This window comes from Piliocolobus tephrosceles, chromosome X, assembly GCF_002776525.5.
Source record: "Piliocolobus tephrosceles isolate RC106 chromosome X, ASM277652v3, whole genome shotgun sequence".
NCBI lineage: Eukaryota > Metazoa > Chordata > Mammalia > Primates > Cercopithecidae > Piliocolobus > Piliocolobus tephrosceles.
The window spans coordinates 82682637-82708623 of record NC_045455.1 but is presented as its reverse complement, the minus strand read 5'-3'; the positions used below and the strand labels follow the sequence as shown (position 1 = coordinate 82708623).

At 38.4% G+C, this 25987-nt stretch overlaps 1 protein-coding gene across 1 annotated transcript in view; it reads right to left on the bottom strand.

The window, feature by feature from the left end:
* The window catches only part of STARD13 (StAR related lipid transfer domain containing 13), a 551493-nt gene that overhangs the window by 336733 nt on the left and 188773 nt on the right, over positions 1 to 25987 (bottom strand). The window contains exon 5 of the mRNA XM_023208808.3: positions 3544 to 3577. Within this exon, the coding sequence (XP_023064576.2) occupies positions 3544 to 3577 (34 nt within the window). The remainder of the gene's footprint in view (positions 1 to 3543; positions 3578 to 25987) is intronic.

Sequence of the window (25987 nt, the reverse complement as noted above, 5' to 3'; positions counted from 1 at the left end):
ATTACTCAGAGAAAAAAAAAAATGTGATTTCTTCAGATGTGATTTTATTTTCCTTAGGTTTTAAAATTGTTTTCTAAACCAAAGAAATTTTTTTACAATCTTTAAATGAACAGTATGTTGCACACTAAGAATGGTACATCAGTGTGAGATTCAAATATTCTTGACAGTGAACAACACTGTAATTTGGCTTTAGTCTCCTATTTACACATTTAAAGAAATGATAACACATACAATGAGAAGAGGAATTAAAAAACAAATTAAGTCAATCAGCACTACTTGGGTTAATTTTATAGTATGTGTATATTTATGTATATATTTACTCTTCAAAAATAAATTAACTTTTCATTCCGTTAAGCAAACTATATTATAATATATAACATTCATTTCCATTGTGAATTTTTATCTAATAAAGGCCACAGCATACTAGGCATAAACTGGAAGGAAATATTCCACTGTTGCTGTAGTAGATGTTTCTCTCATCACTAGGCTGAGATCTTTTGGTCCCAGTGAACAGGTTAAACTGCTTAGAAAAGAGTGGCATGCTCTCTTGATCTGTGGTGAAAGCAATAACGACGGGCCTTCAAACCACCTTATTGTGCCTGTGCTTTTCTGCTGGAATCTCTTTTACTTTGGGTTTCACATTTACCCCGATCAGTGACTGAGACCAGAGGAAAATGTGAATCAGGCAGTTTTAAAACACAAGAAAGAATCACCAGGAATCACCTCGCAAGGGTTAATAGTGGGTCAGGGTGACATCCTCCTGCTACGTAACGTTCTACCTTCCATCTTTATATATAGAGGGGCCGCTTCAGTCTGACTACCATATTCTATTTCTGCTAAAATGGAGCAAAGCTCTTGGACACTCCAATTAAGAAGCAATGATGGAAAGTCAAATTAGGAACGAGGGCAGCTGACTTTATGATTTACAAACAGCAGGAAGGAATGAGCATCAAAAGTTTAAATTATTAATAATTTAATTTGAAAGATGAAGTTAAGAAAGGCGGGACTGTAATGAAAAAACGCAGACTTATGGACTGTTTTGTATCTGCAGGGAAATTGGAATTAGGCTTCTATAATTCTCCTTTCATTTACGTGTTCAGAAAATTGTTCTCAGATATCCTTCACCAATATTTCCTTCTCCCAGAGTGCTTTCCATAAATATTTATGTGAAAATTGATTTGACTGTCTTCTAGATTTTCTGGCCTTGCTTGCCTGTTCGATTTTTTCCCCTGCCAAAATGAAACACTGAACGACAGAGTGGTTAAACAGCTACATATTGAGGTTGTAGTAGACTGAACTCTCACGCACGATACCTGAAGACCCACAGGTAAGCTCCACGTCCAATCTAGGACTATTATACCACTTCAGAGCCTCCATGGCTGAACTTCCTTACAAAGATTTAACTTGTTAGAAATGTGCTTGTCATTTCCACCCAGAAGTTAATTACGGTTGTTTCTTACTTTCTTGACTGAAGCTTTTACATGGTGAAAAAATATTCCTTTGCTATAAGTTGAATGTGCTTATGAAATGAAGAAAATAGACCTATCATTCTAGTTATCAAATCTCCAGGGAAAATACTTTGTCTAAAAGCTGCTCATTAGTGTAAATCCCTTTTTTTGGTCATTTCTGGAGTGAAGCACATTCTTTGCTGATGTAAATGCAATATCAACTCCTTGAATTCAAGTTGGAATTTCAACAAGAGAGACGAAGCACAGAGATTCTACTTATGTCATAATTTACTATTTGGACACATTCATATGATTTTAAAAGAGGTCTGTGCTTATTTCCCACTTAGCTGCCAGGTGGTTCAGGGTTATATATAGTGAAGTCCCAAATATAAAAGTGGTAATGGACAAAAATTATACACATTTGATGCTACAGGCATTTCTCAGAATGGTTAGAACAAATTCTGCTTCGTTGTTTGGTTGGACAGCTGATAGGCCCGGCACACTTCACTAAAGACATTTTCCTGACAACATTCTAGCCAGTCATTCTTGCCAGAAGGCCCAGTGTAAAGGCCTCCTTGCAAATCTCCCTAAGAGTTGGAAGAACAGCAGATGACTATTGTTTGGACGAACGGAGGCAAGATGGTGCACATCCGGGTTCTTCATCCCCCCTCCCAACTTTTCCCGTGGGGAGGCAAGATGGTGCACATCCGGGTTCTTCATCCCTCCCCTCCCAACTTTTCCGGCCCGCGGGAAAATGCAGCCGGCGCCCAGGGAGGGTGCAGACCAACTGGGCATGCGCCAGGTGACGTCAATCTGAAGAGACCAAGATTTACCTGGTCGCACCTGTGGAACGCCCCTGACACGCCCATGCCCCACCTATTGCCCTCCCACTCCTAGAAAAGCCGCTCTCCTCCATTAAGCCAGGCGGACTTCCCAGTTTCTCATTGCTGTCGGAACTGTCGGAACTCCGTCCGAGAGCTTGGGGGAGGGGAACTCTGCCGGCCTTCTTTGCCGGAGGCCGACAGACTTCTTCTCCACACCTTGGGTTACTAAAATAAACTTGCAGTTTTGCGCCTGACCTTTGCCTACTTGCTGGTTCTTTTGCTCGCTCTGGTGGTCTTAGAAAAACAAGACAACTATATCCCAGAGATCCAATGCTCATGAAGCTGAGATCTTGGGTATCTGAATAATGAACTGAAACTGGTTCTCAACAGATTATAGAAAAGTGAGTATATAAAAATGGAAATAATGCTGGCAACAATGCAGATAAGGGTAGCATGACACTGTTGCTTTTAGAGGCATTATTTGACAAGAGACTTCAAAATCGGGCTTTAAAGATGTAAACTCAGAGAAAAGTGTTAGCTTTCAAGTCCAGCAATACACTATCTACAGGATATGAAGAATACACACAGTGGAATCACACAAAGGGCTTTGAAGGGGTTCCTTTCTATGTATAAGTATGTAAATGACCGTATGAAGTGAGGACTGATATGGAGATTTCGGAATGTCGTATCCATAATGACTGTTCAAATGAAAAGTACAACAACAGCTGCTAAAGAGTTGGTAAGATGTAGTGATTCAAGAGTGGTTAGCTGTTAGTTTACATAGTCATTAAAATAAGAAATTCCACAAATAAAGCTGTCAAGCATTCAGATTTATACAGAACATTTCCAAATACAAAAGCTATACAAATAAATCACTACCCTCATATATGCCTTATTTTCGAGAGGCCTTACCTTCTAAGCAGATGTGTCAGTAAAGGTGCAATCTTTTATTTAATTCCTGCTTAACTTATAAGATACATTTCAAGATAAAGACTGGTTATGCAAAGCAATTTCTTTCTGTGTAAAACCAACCTTACAAAATGGAGATAAACTTGGCAGCATGGCTGCATGAGGACTAGAGAAAACCCAATGAACTCTTCCAGTTTTCAAAATGCAGGTCATATTCTGATTTAACATCATACTGTATCCATCAGCTTTGCATCCATGATTCAACGACACTTAACGGCATGTTTAAATGTATAGGGATGAGGCAAAGCTCTCCAAACAACTTTTATACATAAACAGGAAAACATTTTCTCAGGGAGACTTACCCGCTCTTTCTTTGGGTCTCTTATCAGAGTGCACCTGTAAAAAAAAAAAAAAAAACAGTATCACTCTTAATATCTCAAAATTATACCACTTTTGTCAAGAATATTGCGTTTGAGACAAAAAATAAGACTGTAAAATTAGAACCAAATGACCTGCAGTAATGAAAATAAAATGCCAACTGAGGCCTGAAGATTGAATGATTTTAGGAACCACACAAATCATCGGGAATCATATAAGTCATCAAAATAGTCATTCATGAGGAAGATGCATTACATTTATTTTTCTCTGACTTAAGTAAAGATTTATACAACACAGGCCTTGTGCAGTGGCTCATGTCTGTAATCCCAGCAATTCGGCAGGCCTAGGTGGAAGTTCCAGGCTTAAGCTGAGTTCGAGACCAGACTGGGCAACATAGCGAGACACCCTGCTCTACAAAAAATTTTTAAAATTAGCCGAGCATGGTGGCATGTGCCTGCAATCGCAGCTACTTGAAAGAGGTGGGAGGATCTCTTGAGCCTGGGAGGCAGAGGTTGCAGTGAACCGTGATTGTGTCACTGCACTCCAGCCTGGGCGACAGAACGAGGGGAAAAAAAAAAGATTTACATGATACCATGTGTCTATTTAGTAACTGAGAAGAAGACTAAGTCTAGTTTTTATCCACTGCTCCAGGGCCCTGGTGCCACCAACAGTCTCCTTAGTGCTAAACCCAGGCCCTGCCTCACTGTGTCTCTCAGTGACATCACAGGCCCTAACTCAGCTGACTACTCCTCCCTTCTGAAACTTTATCCCTCCGGCCTTCTGAATCCCATGCTGTCCCTGCTATCTTTTCTACCCCTCTGCTTGTTCCTTATCATTTTCATGGTAGACTCTCCTTTTGCCATATGCTCTTCTTATATGTTGATTTCATTTACTTTAGTTTTATTTCGTTTTGTTAGGGATGGGTCCTGGCTCTTCTTCTCTTCTCACTTTGTACCGGCTTCCAGGGTGATCTCATCTACTTTCCATCCATATTCTGATAACCTTCAGATTTAGATCTCCAACTTAGGGGTCTTTCCTTGAGCTCCAGGAAAGCAGAGCAATTTTTTTTTTTTTTTTTTTTTTTTTTAAGATAGAGTCTCACTCTGTCACCCAGGGCCAGGCCGGTCTCGAACTCTTGACCTCAAGTGATCCGCCCACCTCGACTTCTCAAAGTGCTGGGATTATAGGCATGAGCCACAGTGACTGACCACGAGCAAACTGTTGATTGCACGTTTGCATTTGGACATTTCACATCAGATACCTCAAACTCTGTGTCCGAAACTCAACATTCTCTCCTCCCCTCCCACCTCCTCCTCCACCTCCTTGTCCACACACACATACAGATCCCCTTTCTGTGTTCCCTCTATCTTGGTGAATAGTGTTTCCATCTACCTGTTTGTTCAAATCAGAAACTCAAAGATCACCCTTGACTCCTTCCTGTCCTCACTAAATCCTGCTGAAGCCTACTTCCAAAGGTTGCTTGAATCCATCTGCTTCTTTTCATCCCTGCTGCCACCTCCTGGGCAACATTCAGGTAATACCTAGAAAACTGCAATAGTTTCCTGACTTCTTAGTCCAATTCTAGTCTTATTTCTCTCCAATCTATTCTCAGCCAGTGTGATTGCTTCAAAAACAAAGTGATCACTTCCATCTTCTTAAAATCCTTCAATGATTCACCATTACTCTAAGAATAAATACAGTTGTATGGTTAAGATCATATGTTTAGCAATCAGAAAGACAGTTGCTAGCTGTAGACCTTAAAAAAGTGATCACATTTCTCTAAGCCTCATTTCCTCATCAGTAAAATGGGGTTGCTTTGAGGAGTAAGTACAAAAATTCAGGGGATGTCCTGAGCCCCACGTGTAGCAGAGAAAAGGTATACAATACATATTGGTTGATTATTATGAAGGAAATTCTGAAAAACAGATGCTTATGTTTATTAATTTTTTCAAAGTATCAGATAAACAGTACTCTACAAGAGTCAGTCAGGAAAGAGGCAAAATGATGACGCAGTTAAAGCTTTGTCCTTGATACCACAGTTCCTTCCCATCCCATTGTTTGTGTCTCTCCCTATATTCTATGCCTGTGCTTATACTTGCCCCGGGAAAAAGCAAATCCACAAAAGAGTTGATGAGTGACAATAAGATCCCCTTTTCCCAAGGATATTCACATATTAAAGGGACATCATTTGACAATAAACACCAATAAATGAACCTGTAATGGTGCAACTTCAGACATTTGTGACACACAGAGGGGAAAAGATCCCTCCATATTTTTAAACTAATATCAGTGGTTCTGACTTGGTCTGGAAGCAAATATATTTAATGACTATTTGACCTGGAATGAGAAATAAACTCAGAAAGTAGAGTAAGTTATATTACTTGAACATAATAAAATATTAAGCATTATTTTCTAAATACAATAATGTTCTGACAATCATATAAATTAGAAATAACCCAGTAGAATTCTTCCAGTTCAGCTGTTTAAAAATTCTCACTTATGAGCTAAGAGCAATTGCTGCCGAAAAATTTAAGCCTCAGGGCTTGAAAAGGAAACAAAACACAGAAGTATGCTTTCTCAACCACATCTTGAGATGGAGTGCTAACAGAGCTACTCATACATTAATAATAATAATAATAAATAATCCTTGGCACAAGAACTGAAAGTCAGATTACTTGATTCCAAAATAAATCAATGCAACCCAACTGAAATAGGAATTCCAGAGAGAATATTTGACAAAAGTATGGCCAAGCATTATGTTGTCCTAAATGTAGACTATTTAAAAGGTACACAGAGTGTAAATTTGATAAACATGTAAACGTGTACAGAATAGGAACATTTCAAGGGTGAGGTATCATGATGAGCAAAAAGGAGAAACCAATGATCTGAAATTAAAGCAACAGAAGTTATGTTTTGAAAAATGAAAAATACTTGAAAAATAGTACTGAAGTTCAAAGATGTTAGAGATATTTAAAAATGAGCCCCACATGTACCTACCATTTTAGTAGTACATAAAACATCAGAAGCAGAGACATAGAGCCCTCCTTTCCCAGGAAAATTGATGAGGCAAAAAATAAATACATAACACCCATTTTCTGTAACACGTTAATTGTAAAACATTCATAAATGTCATGGTGAACATATTCTTCTTTCTGGATTATATGGCAATATTTTAACATAATACTTTTCATTTAAAATCACAGGGGAAGAAGGAATAGGGAGTTATTGATTAATTGGTACAGGGTTCAGTTTTACAAGATGAAGAGTTCTAGAGATGGACAGTGGTGATGGTGGCATAGCAATCTGAATGTTCTTAATACCACTGAACTGTACACTTAAAAATGGTTAGGATGATAAATTTTATGTTACGTGAATTTCAAAACAATTAATAAAAAGGTTCCCCCCCCCCAAAAAAAAATACACTAGAAGCACACACTCTACTGCAACCCAGTATGTTGAACCTCCTGCTGCTTTCTACTTCAAAGCCCTCTGTTTGGAAATCCAAATAGAAACTCTTTAGAACTTAGCAATATAACACATTAAGAGGATATCTCAGCTGTGCGCGGTGGATCACGCATGTAATCCCAGCACTTTCTGAAGCCAAGGCGGGTGGATCACTAGGTCAGGAGTTCAAGACCAGCCTGGCCAACATGATGAAACCCCGTTTCTACTGAAAATACAAAAACTAGCTGGGCATGTGACGTGTGCCTGTAATCCCAGATACTTGGGAGGCTGAGGCAGGAAAATCGTTTGAACCAAGGAGGTGGAGGCTGCAGCGAGTCGAGCTGAGATTGTGCCAATGCACTCCAGCCTGGGGGAGGAAACAGAGCCCGTCCCCATCAAACAAAAAAAAAAAAAAAAAAAGGCCTGGCGCAGTGGCTCAAGCCTGTAATCCCAGCACTTTGGGAGGCCGAGACGGGCGGATCACGAGGTCAGGAGATCGAGACCATCCTGGCTAACACGGTGAAACCCCATCTCTACTAAAAAATACAAAAAACTAGCCGGGCAAGGTGGCGGGCGCCTGTAGTCCCAGCTACTCGGGAGGCTGAGGCAGGAGAATGGTGTAAACTCGGGAGGTGGAGCTTGCAGTGAGCTGAGATCCGGCCACTGCACTCCAGCCCGGGCGACAGAGCGAGACTCTGTCTCAAAAAAAAAAAAAAAGAGGGTCTCTCTAAGATCCAAAATGCGACTTATGGATAGACAATTTTAGAAAACTGCTACTATTGGGGGGAAAGTTATTCATACTAACCTAATAATCCTGAGATTATAGCTAGCTCTATAAACATGAAGGAAGGGTACATTTGGAGCAGATGTGAAATGATGTCACTTATTCACTGATGTCAGTATAGTTAGATTACGTGTCTCTCGACCACCAGTGGGTTTTCTCTGGGTATTTTATTCACTAAACATTTCCCGAGTGCTTAGTCAGTATATAGATAAACACATTTCTAGCACTATGGTAGGTGCTTGACCCTTTCTGTTGTATAGGCGGCTTGGAGCAGGTAAGTGGTCTATATTGGAGATTCAGGAACTCTAGAACTGTTAAGAATTATCTCATGGATAACTCATGGATAACTATTAGAATTATCTCATGGATAATTCTCATGGAAAAAACATGACTGTAGTCTTGCCATTTATCACAGACCACAGATAGCATAAACCACGTTTGGGTGGCTTCATTTCCTTCTCAACTAGCTGTAAATTCCTTTGAGGTACATTTAAGGGTAATTTGCAGGCCAGGTGCAGTGGCTCACACCTGTAATCCCAGTACTTTGGGAGGCCAAGGTGGGAGGATTAGTTGAGGCAGGGAGTTTGAGATCAGCCTGGGAAACATGAGGAGATCCTGTCTCTACCAAAAAAAAGAAAAAGAAAAAGAAAGAAAAAATTAGCCAGTGTGATGGCTTACATCTGTAATCCCAGCCACTAGAGAGACTGGGCAGGAGGATCGCTTGAACCCAGGAAGTTGAGGCTGCAGTGAGCCAGTGTTCGCACCACTGCACTCCAGCCTGCATGGCAGAGTGAGATCCTGTCCCTAAAAATAATAATAATATAACAGTAAAACTTTGAAAAAGTCATTTGCCTCATTTGCTGAGATCCCCCAGAAAGTGTTAATTTTGTAATACCTCCAAAGCCATAGTAATTATAAATCCATGTTCATACAGGCAGTCTAAAAACATCTGAGGTATTTATTTTACGATAAGGCTGGATATCAAATGCAATCGCTTTTTGAAACAAATGTACCCAGTAATGTATCCTTTGTCCACATAGCCAAATATGACAGATTAAAATACAGAACTGCACTAGGTAACCATAAAAACATCCAGATAATTTTTTGGAGGGGGAGGCTATGTCCCTTAGGGCTTGTAATGATCAATCAAGTCAATGAATACATTAACTACTATTGTACTAGTCAAACTAGAGAGCAGTTTCAACACCTGCCGTTCCTGAAAAACAAAGGGCCCATTTGTTCCTAATGTCCTCATGTTAACCTTTAAAACCAAGAGCAGTAGATAAAAATCCCAGAGTAAATAAATTCTCATGTAAACATGGAAGCTATTTTATTATCTGCCCTTTACTTTATTCAGAACCCACCTGCTGGTTTCAAACTCAATAGATTATGTTCAGTAGTAACCTTGATTTGAATATTCTGGATAATGTCTAAGTAACAATGAGTAGAAAAGGTTAATCACTAGATTACCACTAGAAAGTTAGTTTTCTTGGACAAGTGTATGGGATATATCATATACCGAGTTTGGCCCGAATAATTTATGGCTGACTTTGTTATAGGTGAATTATATCTCAAATAACCTTTTCCTAAATCACCCTTGTCTTAGTTTGTTTGTGTATTGCTAGAAAGAAATACCTGAGGCTACATATATGTTTATTTGGCTCACAATTCTGGTATCTCGAAAAGTTCAAAACTGGGCAAGGGCCTCAGGCTGTTTCCACTCCTGGCTGAAGGTGAAGGGGAGTTTGTATATAGACAGATCATAGGGAGAGAGAGGAAGCAGAAGAGGGGCCAGGTGCCAGGCTCTTTTTAACCACCAGCTTTCACAAGAACTAATAAAGTGAGAACTGACTCATCCCCCTACCCCAGTGAAGGCTTTAATCTATTCATGAGGGATCGGTCTCCGCGACCCAGACACCTCCCATTAGACACCCACCTCCAACATTGAAATTAAATTTCAACATGAGTTTTGAGGGATCAAACATCCGAACTATAGCACTCCTCATGTTAGCTACCCAATGGATCATGTGCAAATTATGCATAAAAAGTATAGGGTTTAAAAAAAGAAAATAAAATATTTCAAAGTATCATAATCTGTAATTCCAGAGTCATTTTGACAAGACAGGCTTAAAGAAGAGGTTAACCAAACTATCAGTTGATGAAGAAGTAAAATGAAAATATAATGTTCCTTATTTACCATACTAAATTCTCACTATTCCCTTTAAATTTGAATTCAAAATATTCCAAGCACAGCCTTGCAGGAACGTTCCCAAAACTTTCTATTTCTGCAAACATTCTATATAGTGATTTCTGTCTAATTATCAAAGCTATTCTTTCCCTGACTCAGGCTGAGAAAAGGCTGTACTAACTCTTAGCTGGAAGGAAGGAAGAGACGGGGATGATCGCAATTTCCTCACATATAGCTATGTGATGAAAGCAAAAAAGAAAAACAAAGACAGCCAAAATCACTAAAAAAGATAGATTATATAGTTTTAAATATACTTTTTATTTTTGTTTAATCTTCCCTGATTTCCTATAGATCTGAGATATGTCATGTTTATTTTCATTGCTACATGAAAATCTCAATAAACTTTATACATAAGAGTCAAATGAAAATCCACTTTTGTGGACTGAAAAATATTTCAGTTTTGCCTATGATACATAAATCTTTCTGTTTCTAAATATAAATTTTGGGATATGTATATTAGCATTCATATATTTGAAATAGAAGGAGTAATACAGAATTGTAGACATTTAATCTAATGCAAAAACACGAGTCTTTACTAGTTCAGTGAGTCTAAAATGATGTTATTTAATAAACCATAGCATTTTAATAAGCATTCTTGACATCTGGTGCTAATAAAAAGGACTTTATGTTTTACAGTTAACATTTAAGGAAAAAACATAACTGTAGTTTTGCTATTTATCATAGATCACAGATGGCATAGCACACACTGGGGTGGCTTCATTTCCTTCTTGATTAGTTTACATAAAGAGGCTACTTGTTCTCTCTTTCTGTGTATATTTTATATAGGATTTGGGCCAAGTCCCAGACATTAATACATGAACAAAGAAAGAAATTCATTAAATTTAATGTGAAGTTTCTGAATAACAAAACTGGATCCAGTTTAGTTAACAGATTTTTCTGGATCCAGTTAAGTTAATAGATTCATTCTAAAACCAGGATCCAAGGAATTTTGCATCTGGAAAAATATTTAAAGTAAGATTTCTGGAAATGCAAGACACCACAAGGACCTAAAAACTTCCGTCTTTTGTACAACTATATGCCCTAGGCAAATACTAACCAGTCCTTCTATCCAAGACAGGTTCTTCCAGGAGCCTGTGTGCAAGCCGTCAGCTGGGCGTGATGCTGCTGCAACACCTAGACAGGGATGGAGGCTTCCAGGTGCCCTCCTTGCCTCTGGCTAGCCCTTTTCCAACCATGAAACTGACGTATGGGCTTCCCTTTTCCTACTTGCTCAGACTTTTTGTGTTCTTGCCTTTGGATCCTTTGCTGAGTGTCCTGCTGCAACTTGGACATTAGACTTGAGTTGTACTCTGACTCTCATTAACCCCAACTTACCATTTCCTTACACTTTCCTCTGGAAAATGTCACGCTTATCTGGAAGCATCAGTGCAAGAGTATAAAACCTATGTTATATGACTTTTCACTAGATTTTGTCAGAATGATTGAAAATTAATTATTACATTTACCAGATAGTAATAGCAGAAATAGTATGCTATAAGATGCTCAATAAGACACACAGAAGCTCAGACTGAAAAGCCAATGGATTAATTTATGAGAAATGGAGAGATAGGAGTGTTAATTAGCTCAAAATCAAACAAGTTTTATCCTCAGAATTCTTTAATTCTGAAAATAAGAAATAAGATATAGGTATATATGTAAACACCACTAGAAAGCAATTAAATGCAGAATTTTTGCAATACAGAATTAACTGATTGAGATAATAAGCACAATTAATTTTTAGAATACCTTAAAGTTAGTGAAAGAGGTTGGGTATGCTATTGAAAATCTGACTAGATTAGAATAAAATTGAGTTCTTTTTTAAACTAAATTATTGTTATTATCATTATTAAATTTTTATTGATATATAATAATTGTACATACTTATGGGATATGTGATGTGTCGATATGTGTTCATTGTGTTATGAGCAAATCAGATAATAATAACATATCCAGCACCTTAAATATTTATCATTTCTTTTTACTGTATACATTCAAAACCCTCTCTTCTAGGTTTTTCGAAGTATGATACATTATTGTTAACTCTCCTATTCTCCCTCCTCACTACACTTCCCATCCTCTGGTAACCACTATTCTACTCTCTACTTCTATGAGAACAACTTTTTTAGATTTCACATGAGTGACATCATGCAGTATTTATCTTTCTGTTCCTGACTTATTTCACTCAATGTAACTTAACAGGTTCATCCATGTTGTGACAAGTGACAAAATATTCTTTTTTTATGGCTGAATAGTATTCTATTGGGTATATACACTGTATTTTTAAGTTCGTTCAACCACTGAGGGGATTTAGGTTCTTTACTTACCTTGGCTGTTGTGAACTGTACTGTGATAAACACAGGAGTGCAAATATCTCTGATATATTGACATCATTTCCTTTGGATATATACCCAGTAGTGGGATTGCTGGAGGATAGGGTAGTTCTATTTCTAATTTTTTTGAGGAACCGCCATACTGTTTTCCATAATGGCTGAACTAATTTACATTTCTCCTACCAATGTGTAAGTGTTCCCTTTTTTCCACATCTTCACCAACAATTGTTACTGTTTGTCTTTTTGATAATAGTCATTCTAACCAGAATGAAGTGGTATCTATTTGCATTTCCCTGATGATTAAAAATGTTGAGCATTTTTTCATATATTTCTTGGCCATTTGTATGTCTTCTTTTAAGAAATGTAAAGTCAGGTCTTTTGCTCATTTTTTAATTGAGTTTTTGTTGTTGAGTTGTTTCAGTTCCCTATATATTTTGGATATTAACCTCTCATCAGATGCATAGTTTGCAAATATATTCTCTCACTCTGCATGCTGTCTCTTTGCTTTGTTGATTGTTCTACTGTTCTGAAATGCTGTGCTTAAAAAAAAAAGGTTGATGTTAATCCCATTTGTCTATACTTGCATTTGTTGCTATGCTTTTGAAGTTTTTATCCACAAAAATCCTGGTGTAGGATATTTTTCACGGACATTTTCTCCTGTGTTTTCTCTTTTAGCAGTTTTATAGTTTTGGGTCTTACATTTAAGTTTTTAGTTCATCTTGAGTTGATGTTTGTCTATGGTGAGAGATAAGGGTCTAGTTTCATTCTTCTGCAAGTGTTTAACCAGTTTTCCTAACACTATTTATTGAAGAGACATTCCTTTCCCCATTTTGTATTTTTGGCACTTTTTGTCAAAAGTTAGTCGGCTGTAGATCCATAGATTTATTTCTGGATTTTCGATTCTGTTCCATCAGTCTATGTGCCTGTTTGCATGCCAGTACCATGGTGTTTTGGTTACTAACACTTGGTAGCATATTTTGAAGTCAGGTAGTCTAATGTCACCAACTTTATTCTTTTTGCACAATATTTCTTTGGCTATTCAGGGTCTTTTGTGGTTTCATGCAAATTGTAGAATTATTTTTCTATTTTTGTGAAGAATGTCACTGGTAATTTGTTAGCAATTGCATTGAAACTGTAGACTGCTTTGAGTAGTATGGATATTTTAACAATACAAATTCTTGCAATTCATGAACATAGGATAACTTTCTATTTTTAGTGTCTTCCTCAATTTTTTTGTAGTTTTAATTGTAGATATCTTTTGCTTCATTAGTTAAATTTATTCCTAGGTAATTTTTTGTAGCTATTGAAAATGGTATTGCCTTCTTGATTTCTTTTTCAGGTTCTTCACTATTGGCATATAGAAATAAAACTGATTTGGTATGTTGATTTTGTATCCTGCAACTTTACTTAATTTATTTATCAGTTCTAATAGTTTTTTTTTTTTTTGTGAAGTATGGCGTTTTCTATATATAAAGATCATGCTATCTGCAAACAGGGACAGCTTGATTTCTACTCTTCCCACTTGGATTCCCTTTATTTCTTTCTTCTATCTGATTACTCCAGCTAGGACTTCCAGGACTGTGTTCTATAAAAGTGGTGAAAGTGGGTACTTTGTCTTGTTTCAGATCTTAGAGAGAAAGCTTTCAGCTTTTCCCCTTTCAGAATGATGTTGCCTGTGAGCTTGTTATGTATGGCCTTTATTATGCTGAGGAATGTTCCTTCTATACCTAATTTGTTGAGAGTTTTTATTATGAAGAGATGTTGAATTTTATCAAATACTTCTACTGAGATAGTATGATTTTTGTCCTTCATTCTGTTAACCTAATATATCATGTTTATTGATCTTCCTGTGTTGAACCATCCTTGCATCCCTAAAATGAATTCTGCTTGATGATGGTGAATGACATTTTTAATGTGCTGCTGAATTTGGTTTGCTTACATTTTGTTGAAGATTTTCGTATCTATGTTCATTAGAGATATTAACCTGTAGTTTTCTTTTTGTTGTGTTATTGAAATTTAGTTTTGTACCCTGAATGAGGTCACAGTCTAGGCTAGAAGACAGCTCTATATCAAAAAGTTTACAAACTTATAGTCCCGTAGGATCGTAACTTTTTTGTTTAGATATACAAGACATAATGGTTGCACAAGAGTCAGGAGTAGTGGATATCATGTAGAGAATCAGGGGAGGTTTACAGAGAGTAATATTTAAGATGGCTGTTGAAGAATATGCTCATTGGGAAAACACAGGGAGAGGGGAATTCCAGGAGAAGAAACAACATGTACAAAGGAAGGAGCAGAAGAAAGCATGGCTGTTTGGGGAAATGTAGGTGAGGTTTGTTTTCTGTTTTTGTTTGATTTTTAAAAGAGACAGGGTCATGCTCTGTCCCCCAGGTTGGAGTGCAGTGGTGCAATCATGTCTCACTGCAGTGTAGACCTCCTGTGCTCAAGGAATCCTTCCACCTCAGCCTCCTGAGTAGCTGAGACCTCAGACATATGCCACCAGACCTGGCTAATTTTTTATTTTTTGTAGATGAGGTCTCACTATGTTGCCTAGGCCAGTCTTGAACTCCTGGGCTCAAGCAATCCTTCCACCTCTGTCTCCTAAAGTGCTGGAATTATAGGTGTCAGCCCCCGTGCCTGGCTGAAATATAGGTATTTTGGTATTGCTGAAATATCAGTTATAGAAAAGAGTGGAAAGTGATAGGGTTTAAAAGACAGAAGTAGGCTAGATAATAAAATACTTTACTACATTAATGAGTTAAGAATGATTTCTGTGGTGATGAAGACTCTAAAAATGTAAGTTTTATAATCTAGAAGCAACATGAGGGATGGACTGGGGGTGGAGGGGAAGAGATCGGACACAAGTCAGGGGACTGTTGCCATAAACCATGACTAGGTGAAACATAGGGCCCAGACTAGAGTATATATACAGAGAGGATGTCTTGGATGATTTTCAGGTTTTGGAGTGAGCACCTGGTTCATGTTGACAAAGAGAGTAACAGGGGAGGTGTTCAGGGGTTTGGAGCATAAGAAAAGGAGTTCTACTTTTATACACATTGAGTTTGAAGTGACTATGAGATGCTCAGTTGGGTCTGCATAGAGAAGCTGGAGCTCAGGAATGTGGAATATCTGTGATGATTCAGCTGTAGAAGACGCTGAGATTGTTTTAAAAAAGTGTGGTTATACCAAAAATAAGAGAGGTAAAGGCAAAAATCTTGGTATGATAGTATTTGTGAAGTTGAAGTAATGATTGAAGAACAGCAGCCAGAGAAGAAAGTGATACGGTATATGACAAAAAAAAAGGAAGACTTTAACCAGCAGGGATAGGTTAATAGAAAATGACTGAAAATTGATACCTATGAAGTCATTAAAAGTTGGTAATTATGAAGTGACCTTGGCAAGAACCAGAGGATAGAAATTAGAATAAAATAAATTAAGGAACAAGTGGGAAATAATTTAACTTCAAGAAACTCAATCAGAAAGGTTGAAGGAAGCGAAAGTGCTAGCCTTAGCAGGCAGTTTGATGGAGGGCTTTTGTAATTTAGAGGAGATCAGGAGATCCCAGTACATTCAGGGCCTAAGGAGAAGGAGCTAGTCAAGAACACAGGTGCAAATTACAAGGGAACAGGGTTTCTGGAATGGACCCAGGGGCACGAGGTCTGCTGGAGAAGGAGATGAGAAGGATGTGGATAATGACAGTCTGGCCATGGTGGGCAGCTGATAGTTTTAGGGCACACATGGGAGGAACTCTCAGTTCTCCGGGTTATGAAGGCCAGATAAGGAAGGGCTGGAACTGGGGGCAGTTGTAGGGGTGGGTGTCCGGGGAAACTTATTTTACATCTGAGAGGCAACACAGCGTTTTCCTCTGCTGTACTATTGTAGTACTCAGACTATAGCTTCATGCTTAACCACTGCCTCCAACTAGTCCCTAGTTATTTCACAAACCTGTCTTCTGTCCTCATGCAAATGTGAGTACTAGAAATTCATATTTCTCCCTCTATATTTTCCTTAAGGCATTATCGTATATTAATTAGAAAGACTTGAGTTTCTGAATTAGATACATTGGGTTTGAGTTTTGAATCCAACTCTTACTAGCTGAGGCAACTGTCTCCATTGTCTGAAATTTAGATTCCTTACATACAAAATGGAGGTAGTAATATAGACCTCATAAGAATGTAAAGATTAAACTAAAAACTTGTATACCATCTCTCATCCATAACATGGAGGCCTAGACTGGGCACCTGATATGCTTAAACTATGCACAATAAACAAATGAGTAACCTGAAACACCGAAGTATATCAACATGAAAATGTCTTTTCTTCAACTATTATATTCAGTTTCATCTCTAACTTTAAAATATATTGCCTAACATTAAAGAAACTACGGGAAAGGGTCATTCTATAACATTCCAATTTTGTCCTTCAGTAATCACAGCCGCCACCTCACTTTTAGGCGTGCATAGCAAGAAATCCAAATCAAGAGCTTGGGTTGGCTATTGCCATATGGCAGGCCTCCTTGGGCAACATCCCACTGGGTTTGAGTATTTCATAGGCATATTTGCCTTGGCCTTTAGTCTTGTTTTCATAGCTCGATACTGCCAGCTTTCAAGATTATACAAGATTATAGTGACATATTTTATTTAATGCTTCATTTTCCTTATAAGAGTAGTTTTTGGCTAAAAACAAAACAAACAAAAACAACAATAAAACATGCTATGCTTCATAAGCCCCATGCCTCTTGAGCCCTGGCTTGTTCAGCTGAATATAGGCCAATAGAGAATAACTGGGTCACCAAGTTCTGGACACATTGCCCTGAAAAATGTCAGATGTTGGATGGTCTATTCCTTTCTCTGGCACTCGCTCAAGTAACTTCATGAATAAATCCTAAGTGCTTTAAGAAATAAAAATGACTCTTAAGAACATGTTTTCTCTCAAGTATAGAGAAAACACTGGTGATGCTGACTTTTTTTCTTTAGCATCCTTTTTCTTTTTGAATTTGAAAGCCACAGAAAAGCCAGCTGTTTAAGGAAATTCCAATAAGAGATGAAGTATATGAAATATTAATAATAATAATAATATAGTGCCACTCCTTTATCTGTGTAAATGGAGGTCTAGGCCTTTAAAACTATTATTGACCAAAACATAGTTTAACATCATTTTTAGACAAAACACGTTGCTGCATGCTACCATTTTAAAAAGAATAAAAACATTCTCCAAACGTGAAAAGCTTTTTTAAAAAAGAGTGTGTAACAGGGAGGATTTGGGGCCCTGCTAATTCAACATTTGAAAAGAATGGTCTGAGTTGTTGCTTCTCTATTCTTGCAACTTCTGCACAAAGGTGCTGATGAGTAGCGAAGAGATAAAAGGCACATAGCCGAAAGAAAGGCTTAAAAAGCAAAACTGATAGTTCATGGTGTGAGACCCACAAGCGAAACAGACAGTCCTTGAATAATGGAAAGACGAGTTTTGTGTGTGTGCGTTTACTTAACGTCTCATCTCCTCACAACTCAAAGGGCTTTCTACTTGTGGAGGCTATGAGAATGCACTGTTCAGATATTTTACTACAGGCTGCTTCTGCCCCTGCCAATCCGTCATCCTCCTGAGGTGAAGAGCACACTGCCTGCAGGCTGCTCCTGCCCAGTGAATGAACTTGGCGGGAGAACTGATGCAGACTGTTTCCAGCGAGAGGTGGGACACTTCCTATAGGTGGGTTTGGCTCTGGGCCTCTCCACTGATTAGGCTGAACTTTCTTGGAACCGCATTAGGGTCTGAAAACCCTCCTTCTCACTCTCCTTCCATGGGTGTCAGGCATCCACTGCAGTCTGGAGGCTCTTCCCGACTTTCCTTTCTACCTTCCATGAGAAATCTCTTGCACATCTAATCCTATCTTCGTATCTGCTCTTGGAAAACAGGAACTAACATATTCATCCACTATTTTATTTTTGCTTTATCACCATAAAGGCATTACTTATAGACAGGCATTTACTTATAGACAGAAAAATTTACTTATAGACAGAAAAACTGAGGAAAAAAAGGTTTAATAAATTGCCAAAGGAGATACGATAACTCGGTGACCTGTCTCAGCTCTTTCTTATGACTTGAGGCTTCTGAGTTGGTTCTAGAGCTTATCCTAAGAATACGGAGCTCCTATTGAAAGGTTCTATGCAAGACAGTGGCATGTTCAGATTTGTGATATAATCAGATCATGTTGCTAAAAATAGAAAATGAATGAAGGGGAGCAAGGCCAGATTGGAGGAGGCCAGTGTGGAGGCTGTTGCAGACATTCAGAGAAGAGATGATGGCAGCATGTGTGAGAGTAGAAGAGGCAAGGAAATGTTTAATAAGGAAGATTGAGAAGATTGGTGACTCGGTAGCTGTTTACTCTGCACCAGGCCCTGGCCTACATTCTGGGAAGGCAGAGAATAAAAGACACATTCCCAACTGTCCAGAAGGATTTGGCTGGCTTTTGTTCAAAGATATGTAAGTAAAGGAACTTTTAATTCACCCCAGTTGCTGAAAGCCCTGGGACATAATGGAAAACAGGAGGAAAAAACCCAAGTTTCCAACAACAATAAAACCAGAATATGGCCATACGCCTAAACCACAGACTATGACACACAGAAGCCATTTATGGTGGAAAGGTCTGCCAACAGGAGGATGCTGAGAGCAGACACAAGCCTCCGACTCTGAACAGGATGCAACCATCTCCAAAAGTAAGTGTCACATTACTGGAAAGTCTATCCATGGATCCTTTGACCAGGAAAACCAGTACTAAGAGAATCTGAGAGAGGCAGGGAGTCCCCTTATGTGTAGTTCTCTAACACAAAAGGAAGTCAGGGGAGGTGAGATTAAGACAGGCTGATGCCCCATATTACCTTTTACACCCAGAAGTGAAGCCAGGCTGAAGTACAGAAGGGAATAATCAAGTATCAGATCTTGAGACAAAGCCTTGTGATTTACCAGGCTATAGTATGAATCAAACTGCCTTCTAGAACAAGAGTTACAAAAGCCCGCCAGCCAAATCTGGCCCATTGCTTATTTTTGTTCTGTTGTAAGCTGGGAATGATTTTTACATTTTAAATAGTTAAAAAAAAACAACAACAACAACAAAAAACAAAACAAAAAATGACCAGGCATGGTGGCTCATGCCTGTAATCCCAGTACCGTGGAAGGCTGAGGTGGCTGGATCACAAGGTCAGATCGCAATCATCCTGGCCAATGTGGCGAAACTCGGTCTCTGGTAAAAAAAAAAAAAAAAAAAATACAAAAAATTAGCTGGGCATGGTGGCACGCACCTGTAGCCCCAGCTACTCAGGAGGCTGAGGCAGGGGAATCACTTGAACCTGGGAGGTGGAGGTTGCAGGGAGCCAAGATTGCACCAATGCACGCCAGCCTGGTGACACAGCAAGACTCTGTCTCAAAATAAATAAATAAATAAATAAAATGAATAAATAAATAAATAAATAAAATAAATAAAAAACAAATAATATTTCATGACAAGAAACTCATATGATATTCACATTTCAATGCCCATGAATAAAGTTTTATTGGAATACAGCCATGAGCATTTGTTTATATATTGTCTGTGGCTGCTTTCAAGCTATATATATATCAGTGTGCTAGGGCTGCCATAACAAAATATCACAGACTGGGCGGCTTAAACAACAGAATTTTCTTTTCTTTTTTTTTTTCTTTCTTCTTTTTGAGACAGAGTCTCACTCTGTTGCCCAGGCTGGAGGGCAATAGCATGATCTTGGCTCACTGCAACCTCTGCCTCACGGGTTCAAGCAATTCTCCTGCCTCAGCCTCCCAACTGGCTGGGATTACAGGCACGAGCCACCATGCCCACCTAATTTTTGTATTTTTACTGGAGATGGGGTTTCACCATGTTGGTCAGACTGGTCTCGAACTCCTGGCCTCAAGAGATCTGCCCCCCTTGGCCTCACAAAGTGCTGGGATTACAGGTGTGAACCACCACACCCAGCCAGAAATTGATTTTCTTACATTTCTGGAGGCTGGGAAGTCCAAGGTATCAGCCGTACTGGTTTCTCCTGAGGCCTCTTTCCTTGGCTGGCAGATGACCACCTTTTTGCTGTGTCCTCACATAGCCTTTTCTTCTCCTTGTTAGTGCTCGTTCCTGTGTCCTTCTCTTTTTCTAAGGACACCAGTCCGTATGGCACAGCCCTTATGAATGGGATCAGTGCTTTTGTAAAAGACACGGCAGAAAGTTACCTTGTCCCTTCCACTATGTGGGAACACAGGGACAAGGTGCCATCTATGAACCAGAAAGCGGGCACCAAATTTGCTGGTACCTTGATCTTGGACTTCCCAGACTCCAGAATTGTGAGAATGGACTAAGATGACGGAAATGATTCAGTTCGTAACAGGCTACAATGACAGAGTTGAGTAGTTGAAGCAGAAACTGCAAGGTTCTCAAAGCCTATAAAGCATTTACTATCTGGCTCTCCACCAAAGAACTTTGCCAATGATGCCCAAAAGTGAGAGAAGACTTGCCCCCAGGGCAAAGGGACCAAAAGATTTGGTGACAGAGTGTTTGTGACAAGAAAACAAATTGCTCCAATGCATTTCCACTCAAGACTTAGGCTCATGTTATTCCTTAGCAAACAAGACGTCAAATGATTGTGGCAAAGAGGATAGATATGGAAGAAGAAAATCTAACATATAGAAAATTGGCTTTCCTGAAGAAGCAATTGACAATAAGAACACAAAGATAATTCAGTCAGTAATGGAATGTTTATGAAATAAACAACCACTTTATTTGTTGCTTGATGGGTCCCGCTGTCCTCCAGAAAATCTAATACAAGCAATGTCAACTTTCAGTGGCATCATTGCTATTCCTCTTTAAAGGATGAATCATATAGGCATCCAGATGAAAATCCTCAAAGCCAGAAAAGGGAACTTCGTTTACAAAGATTTGGGGGAAATAGAATTGGAATTTAAAACTGTCTGCCCATTTAAGTTATTCTATAAGCCCGAAAACAACAGATAGACGATGTTAGGAGTGCAAGAATTCAGGAAACATTCAATACACCTGACTTAGTCCATTCAGGCTGCTATACTAAACTACCATAGTCTGGATGGCTCATAAACAAACTTCTTTCTCACAATCCTGGAGGCTGGAAAGTCCAAGATCAAGGTGCCAGCAGAATTGGTGTCTGTTGAGTGCCCATTTCCTGGTTTATCTTTTTGCTATGTTCTAACAAGGCAGAAGGGGCAGAGATCTTTTTGGGGCCTCTTTTATAAGAATATTGCTCCCATCATAAGGGTTTCATTCTCATGATTTAACCACATCCTAAAGCTCCCACCTCCTAATACCATCATATTGGGGGTTAGATTTCAACATATGAATTTTGAGGGTGACATAAACGTTTGGTATATAGCAGTAACTCCTTAAAAATACAAAGATTTTGATAACAAAAACTACTAAAGTGAAGATAAAAAATGAAAACTTAACTAAGACATGGAGAAGCCATGATACAAGAACAGGTGGTGAGCATCAAACTCATTTAAATATAGAATCACAGCATTTCCATCATCTTACCTGGTTATAGTTTCTGTAATTATCATTCACACAGTTATTTAGGTTTTTATTCTGACAATGTCAAAATAATTGTATAAAAACAAAAGTCAAAAAGTGCGAAGAAGGGGATGTTGGAGAAGGTGTTAATGTGCTCATTTCCTTATCTTTTATAAGACGGAGTTAAAAGGTATCTCATGAAGTTGAAATACACAGGTTTTGTTTTTTTGTTTTTGTTTTTGTTTCGAGATGGAGTCTGTCTCTGTCGCCCAGGCTGGAGTGCAGTGGCGAGATCTCCACTCACTGCAAGCTCCTCGTTCCAGGTTCACGCCATTCTCCTGCCTCAGCCTCCTGAGAAATACGTAGTTTATAAAAAGCATAACAAACTCAACTGTTTAGTGTTTTTCATGTTTTCAGCAAGGAATCTTTTATGATCTGATTTCTCCTGGGTAGAGAAACTTTTAAGTTTAGCAGTTCTTTTAGTCTCACTAGGTTCTTCTTATCTCCAAATAAAATTAAAATATAATACATTATGATGGTGATAACATGTAGATTCAGCAAGGCTGCTGCTAACACAGACAGGGTCCTTATGTAAATTAGAATCCAGCAATTCCTGTTGGGAAACAAATTATGTATTCTCTCTACCTCTCTCTCTCTCTCTCTCTCTCTCTCTGTCGGTAGCTGGATTACAAAAGGCCATCTTCTTGCTACTGACAAATGTGTCTGGATTTCAGACCGCATTCTTCCTATGGGCACTTCTGAGTGAAGAACAATCTGCACAACAAGTTTATTATTTTATTATTTTTTTTTTTTTGGAGATGGAGTCTCACTCTGTTGTCCAGGCTGGAGTGCAGTGGCACAATCTCGGCTTACTGCAACCTCCACCTCCCAGATTCAAGTAATTCTCCTGCTTCAGTCTCCTGAGTAGCTGGGATGACAGGCACACACCACCACGCCTGGCTAATTTTTGTATTTTTAGTAGAGACAAGTTTTTGCCATGTTGGTCAGGCTGGTCTCAAACTCCTGACCTTGTGATCCACCCACCTCGGCCTCCCAAAGTGCTGGGATTACAGGCCTGGGCCACCGCGCCTGGCCTATTATTATTATTTTAATCTTGCTGTCTTTTTTTTTCATTTTATACAGCCTATTGAGGTAAAAATGATGTAAGATAAAGATAAATTGCATAGACATAGTGTATAATTTGATAAGTTTTGATGTACTATATCCATGAAACTATCACCACAATCAAGGTAATAAACATCTCTTCCCTCCAAAAGTTTCCTCATGCCATTTTACCACCTCTCCCATTCTTTCTTTCCCTCCCACCTCCAGCACCCAAATGATTAAGCATGTGCCTTCTCTCGCTATAGATCAGTTTGCATTCTTTAAAATTTGTGTCAATAAAATCATACAGCGCTTATTCTATTTTTCCTGGCTTCTTTCATTTAGCATAATGCATTTGACATTCATTCATATTATTGCATGTATAATTAGTTTGTTCTTCTTTATTATTGAGTAGTGTTCTATTATTTAGCACACTACTGTCTACTCATTTTTCTGCTGATGGACACTTAGTTTGTTTCTAGGTTTTTGCTATTACAAAAAAGCTTCCATGAACATTTGTGTGCAATTCCTTGTCTGGATATTTTCTTCTTTTTCTCATGGAAGTGGGAAGGTGAAATCATATGATAGGTGTGTTTACTTTTTAAGAACTGCCAAGTTGTGCAGATTCGTGCTTCCATGTTGTACAATGTTCCTTATGCCTAAAGGACTTCCTTTAACATTTGTTGTAGAACAAGTCTTCTGGTGTTAAATTTTTTATTATTTTGTATGTGTAAACTAGTCATCATCATTATTATTATTATTTATTTACTTATTTTTTGAGACGGAGTCTTGCTCTGTCACTCAGGCTGGAATGTAGTGGTGTAATCTTGGCTCACTGCAAGCTCCGCCTACCAGGTTCACGCCATTCTCCTGACTCAGCCTCCCGAGTAGCTGGGACTACAAGGGCCCGCCACCACGCCTGACTAATTTTTATTTTTTGTGTGTTTTTAAGTAGAGACAGGGTTTCACTGTGTTAGCCAGGATGGTCTCGATCTCCTGACCTCATGATCTGCCTGCCCCAGCCTCCCAGAGTGCTAGGATTACAGTCGTGAGCCACTGAGCCTGGCCAAATTAGTTATTATTTCACCTTTATTTGAAATATATTTTTCTGGATATAGAATTCTAGCTTGATGCTTTCTTTTTCAGGGCATAGACTTACTGCTCCAATGGCTTGCATTATTTCCAAAGAAAAATGTGATGCCATTCTTGTCTTTGTTCCTCTGTATGTAATATGTCTGTTTTCTTCTGGTTGAACTAAGATGATCTCTTTATTATTAGTGTCAAGTAATTCCTTTATAATGTGCTTTATAGTGTAATTTTCAAATTTCTTACACTTGTAGTTCATTGAGCTTTCTAGTTCTGTCGGTTTAAAGTTTTCAACCAATTTATAAAATTTCAGCCATTATGTCTTCAACTATTTTTTTTTTGTTTTCTCCTTTCTTTATTCCTTTGAAGATTCTAATTATGGGATGAAGGTCAACAGCAACAAGAAAGATTGGGCCGGGTGTGGTGGCTCATGCCTATAATCCCAGCACTTCGGGAGGCCGAGGCAGGCGGATCATGAGATCAGGAGATCGAGACCATCCTGGCCAATATGGTGAAACCCTGTCTCTACTAAAATACAAAAAAAAAAAATAGCCGGGCATGGTGGCAGGCGCCTGTGGTCCTAGGTACTCGGGAGGTTGAGGCAGGGGAATCGTTTGAACCTGGGAGGCAGAGGTTGCACTGAGTCGAGATAGCGGCACTGCACTCCAGCCTGGTGACAGAGCAACACTCCATCTCAAAAAAATAAAAAATAAAAAAAAAAAAAGAAAGATTGTTTCCGGGTCATGGAATTGGGCTGATATTTTACTTCCTCCTTTGTCTTGTACGTATTCCTTAAATTTTAAATATTGACAATGTTTCCCACTTATTTAAAAAAATAACTGACAACTCATTTCTTGAACAGATAAATTCTTATCCCAAATTAAAAAATAAAAGTCATTATTATGCTACATTTTTTCTAGATTTCTAAAGCATCATGTAGAATCAACTCAAAAAAAAAAAAAAAAGTGACCAAAATGAACAACATCTTTCTTGCACTCAACTAAAATTGCCAGTTCTGTATTTTAAAACTATGTTATTGTTTTTGAAATTCTGGCAACTTTAAGCCTGCTTAAAGACATAACTGTGTGTTCTATTCATATAGTGAGATACTACTCTATAATAAAAAGAATTATTGATATAAGCAACAACATGCATGAATCTCAAAATAATTAGGCTAAGTGAAATAAGACAAAAAGAGCACATACTGTTTAATTCCACATTTGTAAAATTCTAGAAAACGCAAACTAATGTGCTGTGACAGCAAGCTGGTCCATGGTTGCCTGGGGATGACAGTTGTGAAGAAGAAGAGATCACCAAGGTTGCTGTGTTGGACATGGCCAATATCTTAGTTATGTGAACCATCACATCACATAACCACCCTGGGTGCTGGCATGTGTTAAAACTTATCAGATTATACACTTTAAATATGTGCAGGTTATTGTATGTTAATTATACGTCAACAAAGTTGATTTAAAAATTCATTTTACGTTAAACACAATAAAACCTATGACATGTTTCTCTTGTAAAATCATAAATGGGAGAAAATTAGGATATACTGAACACCTTCTCTGTCGTAGGCAATGCTAAGTGCTTGTGCTAAGTTTTGTCATCTAATCCTCATACCAGTCACATAAAGTAGGCATTATTAGCACTCCATTTAACAAAGAAGGAAACCTAGGCTCAGAGAGATAAGGGTTCCTCAGTGGGGACTCAGCTTTGTATTAGGTCTTATTTTAGATCTGTGCCTTTTCCATAGTAGTAGAGGCTTCTCTTGAGGTATTTTTGCCTGCTAGGAATCCTAAGTATTATTTATACTTGTTAGTTTGTGACAATATTCTTGCTTATTATGGTTTTTTGCTTAAAAATAGGTTATAGTTTAGGCTTTCTATCTTGG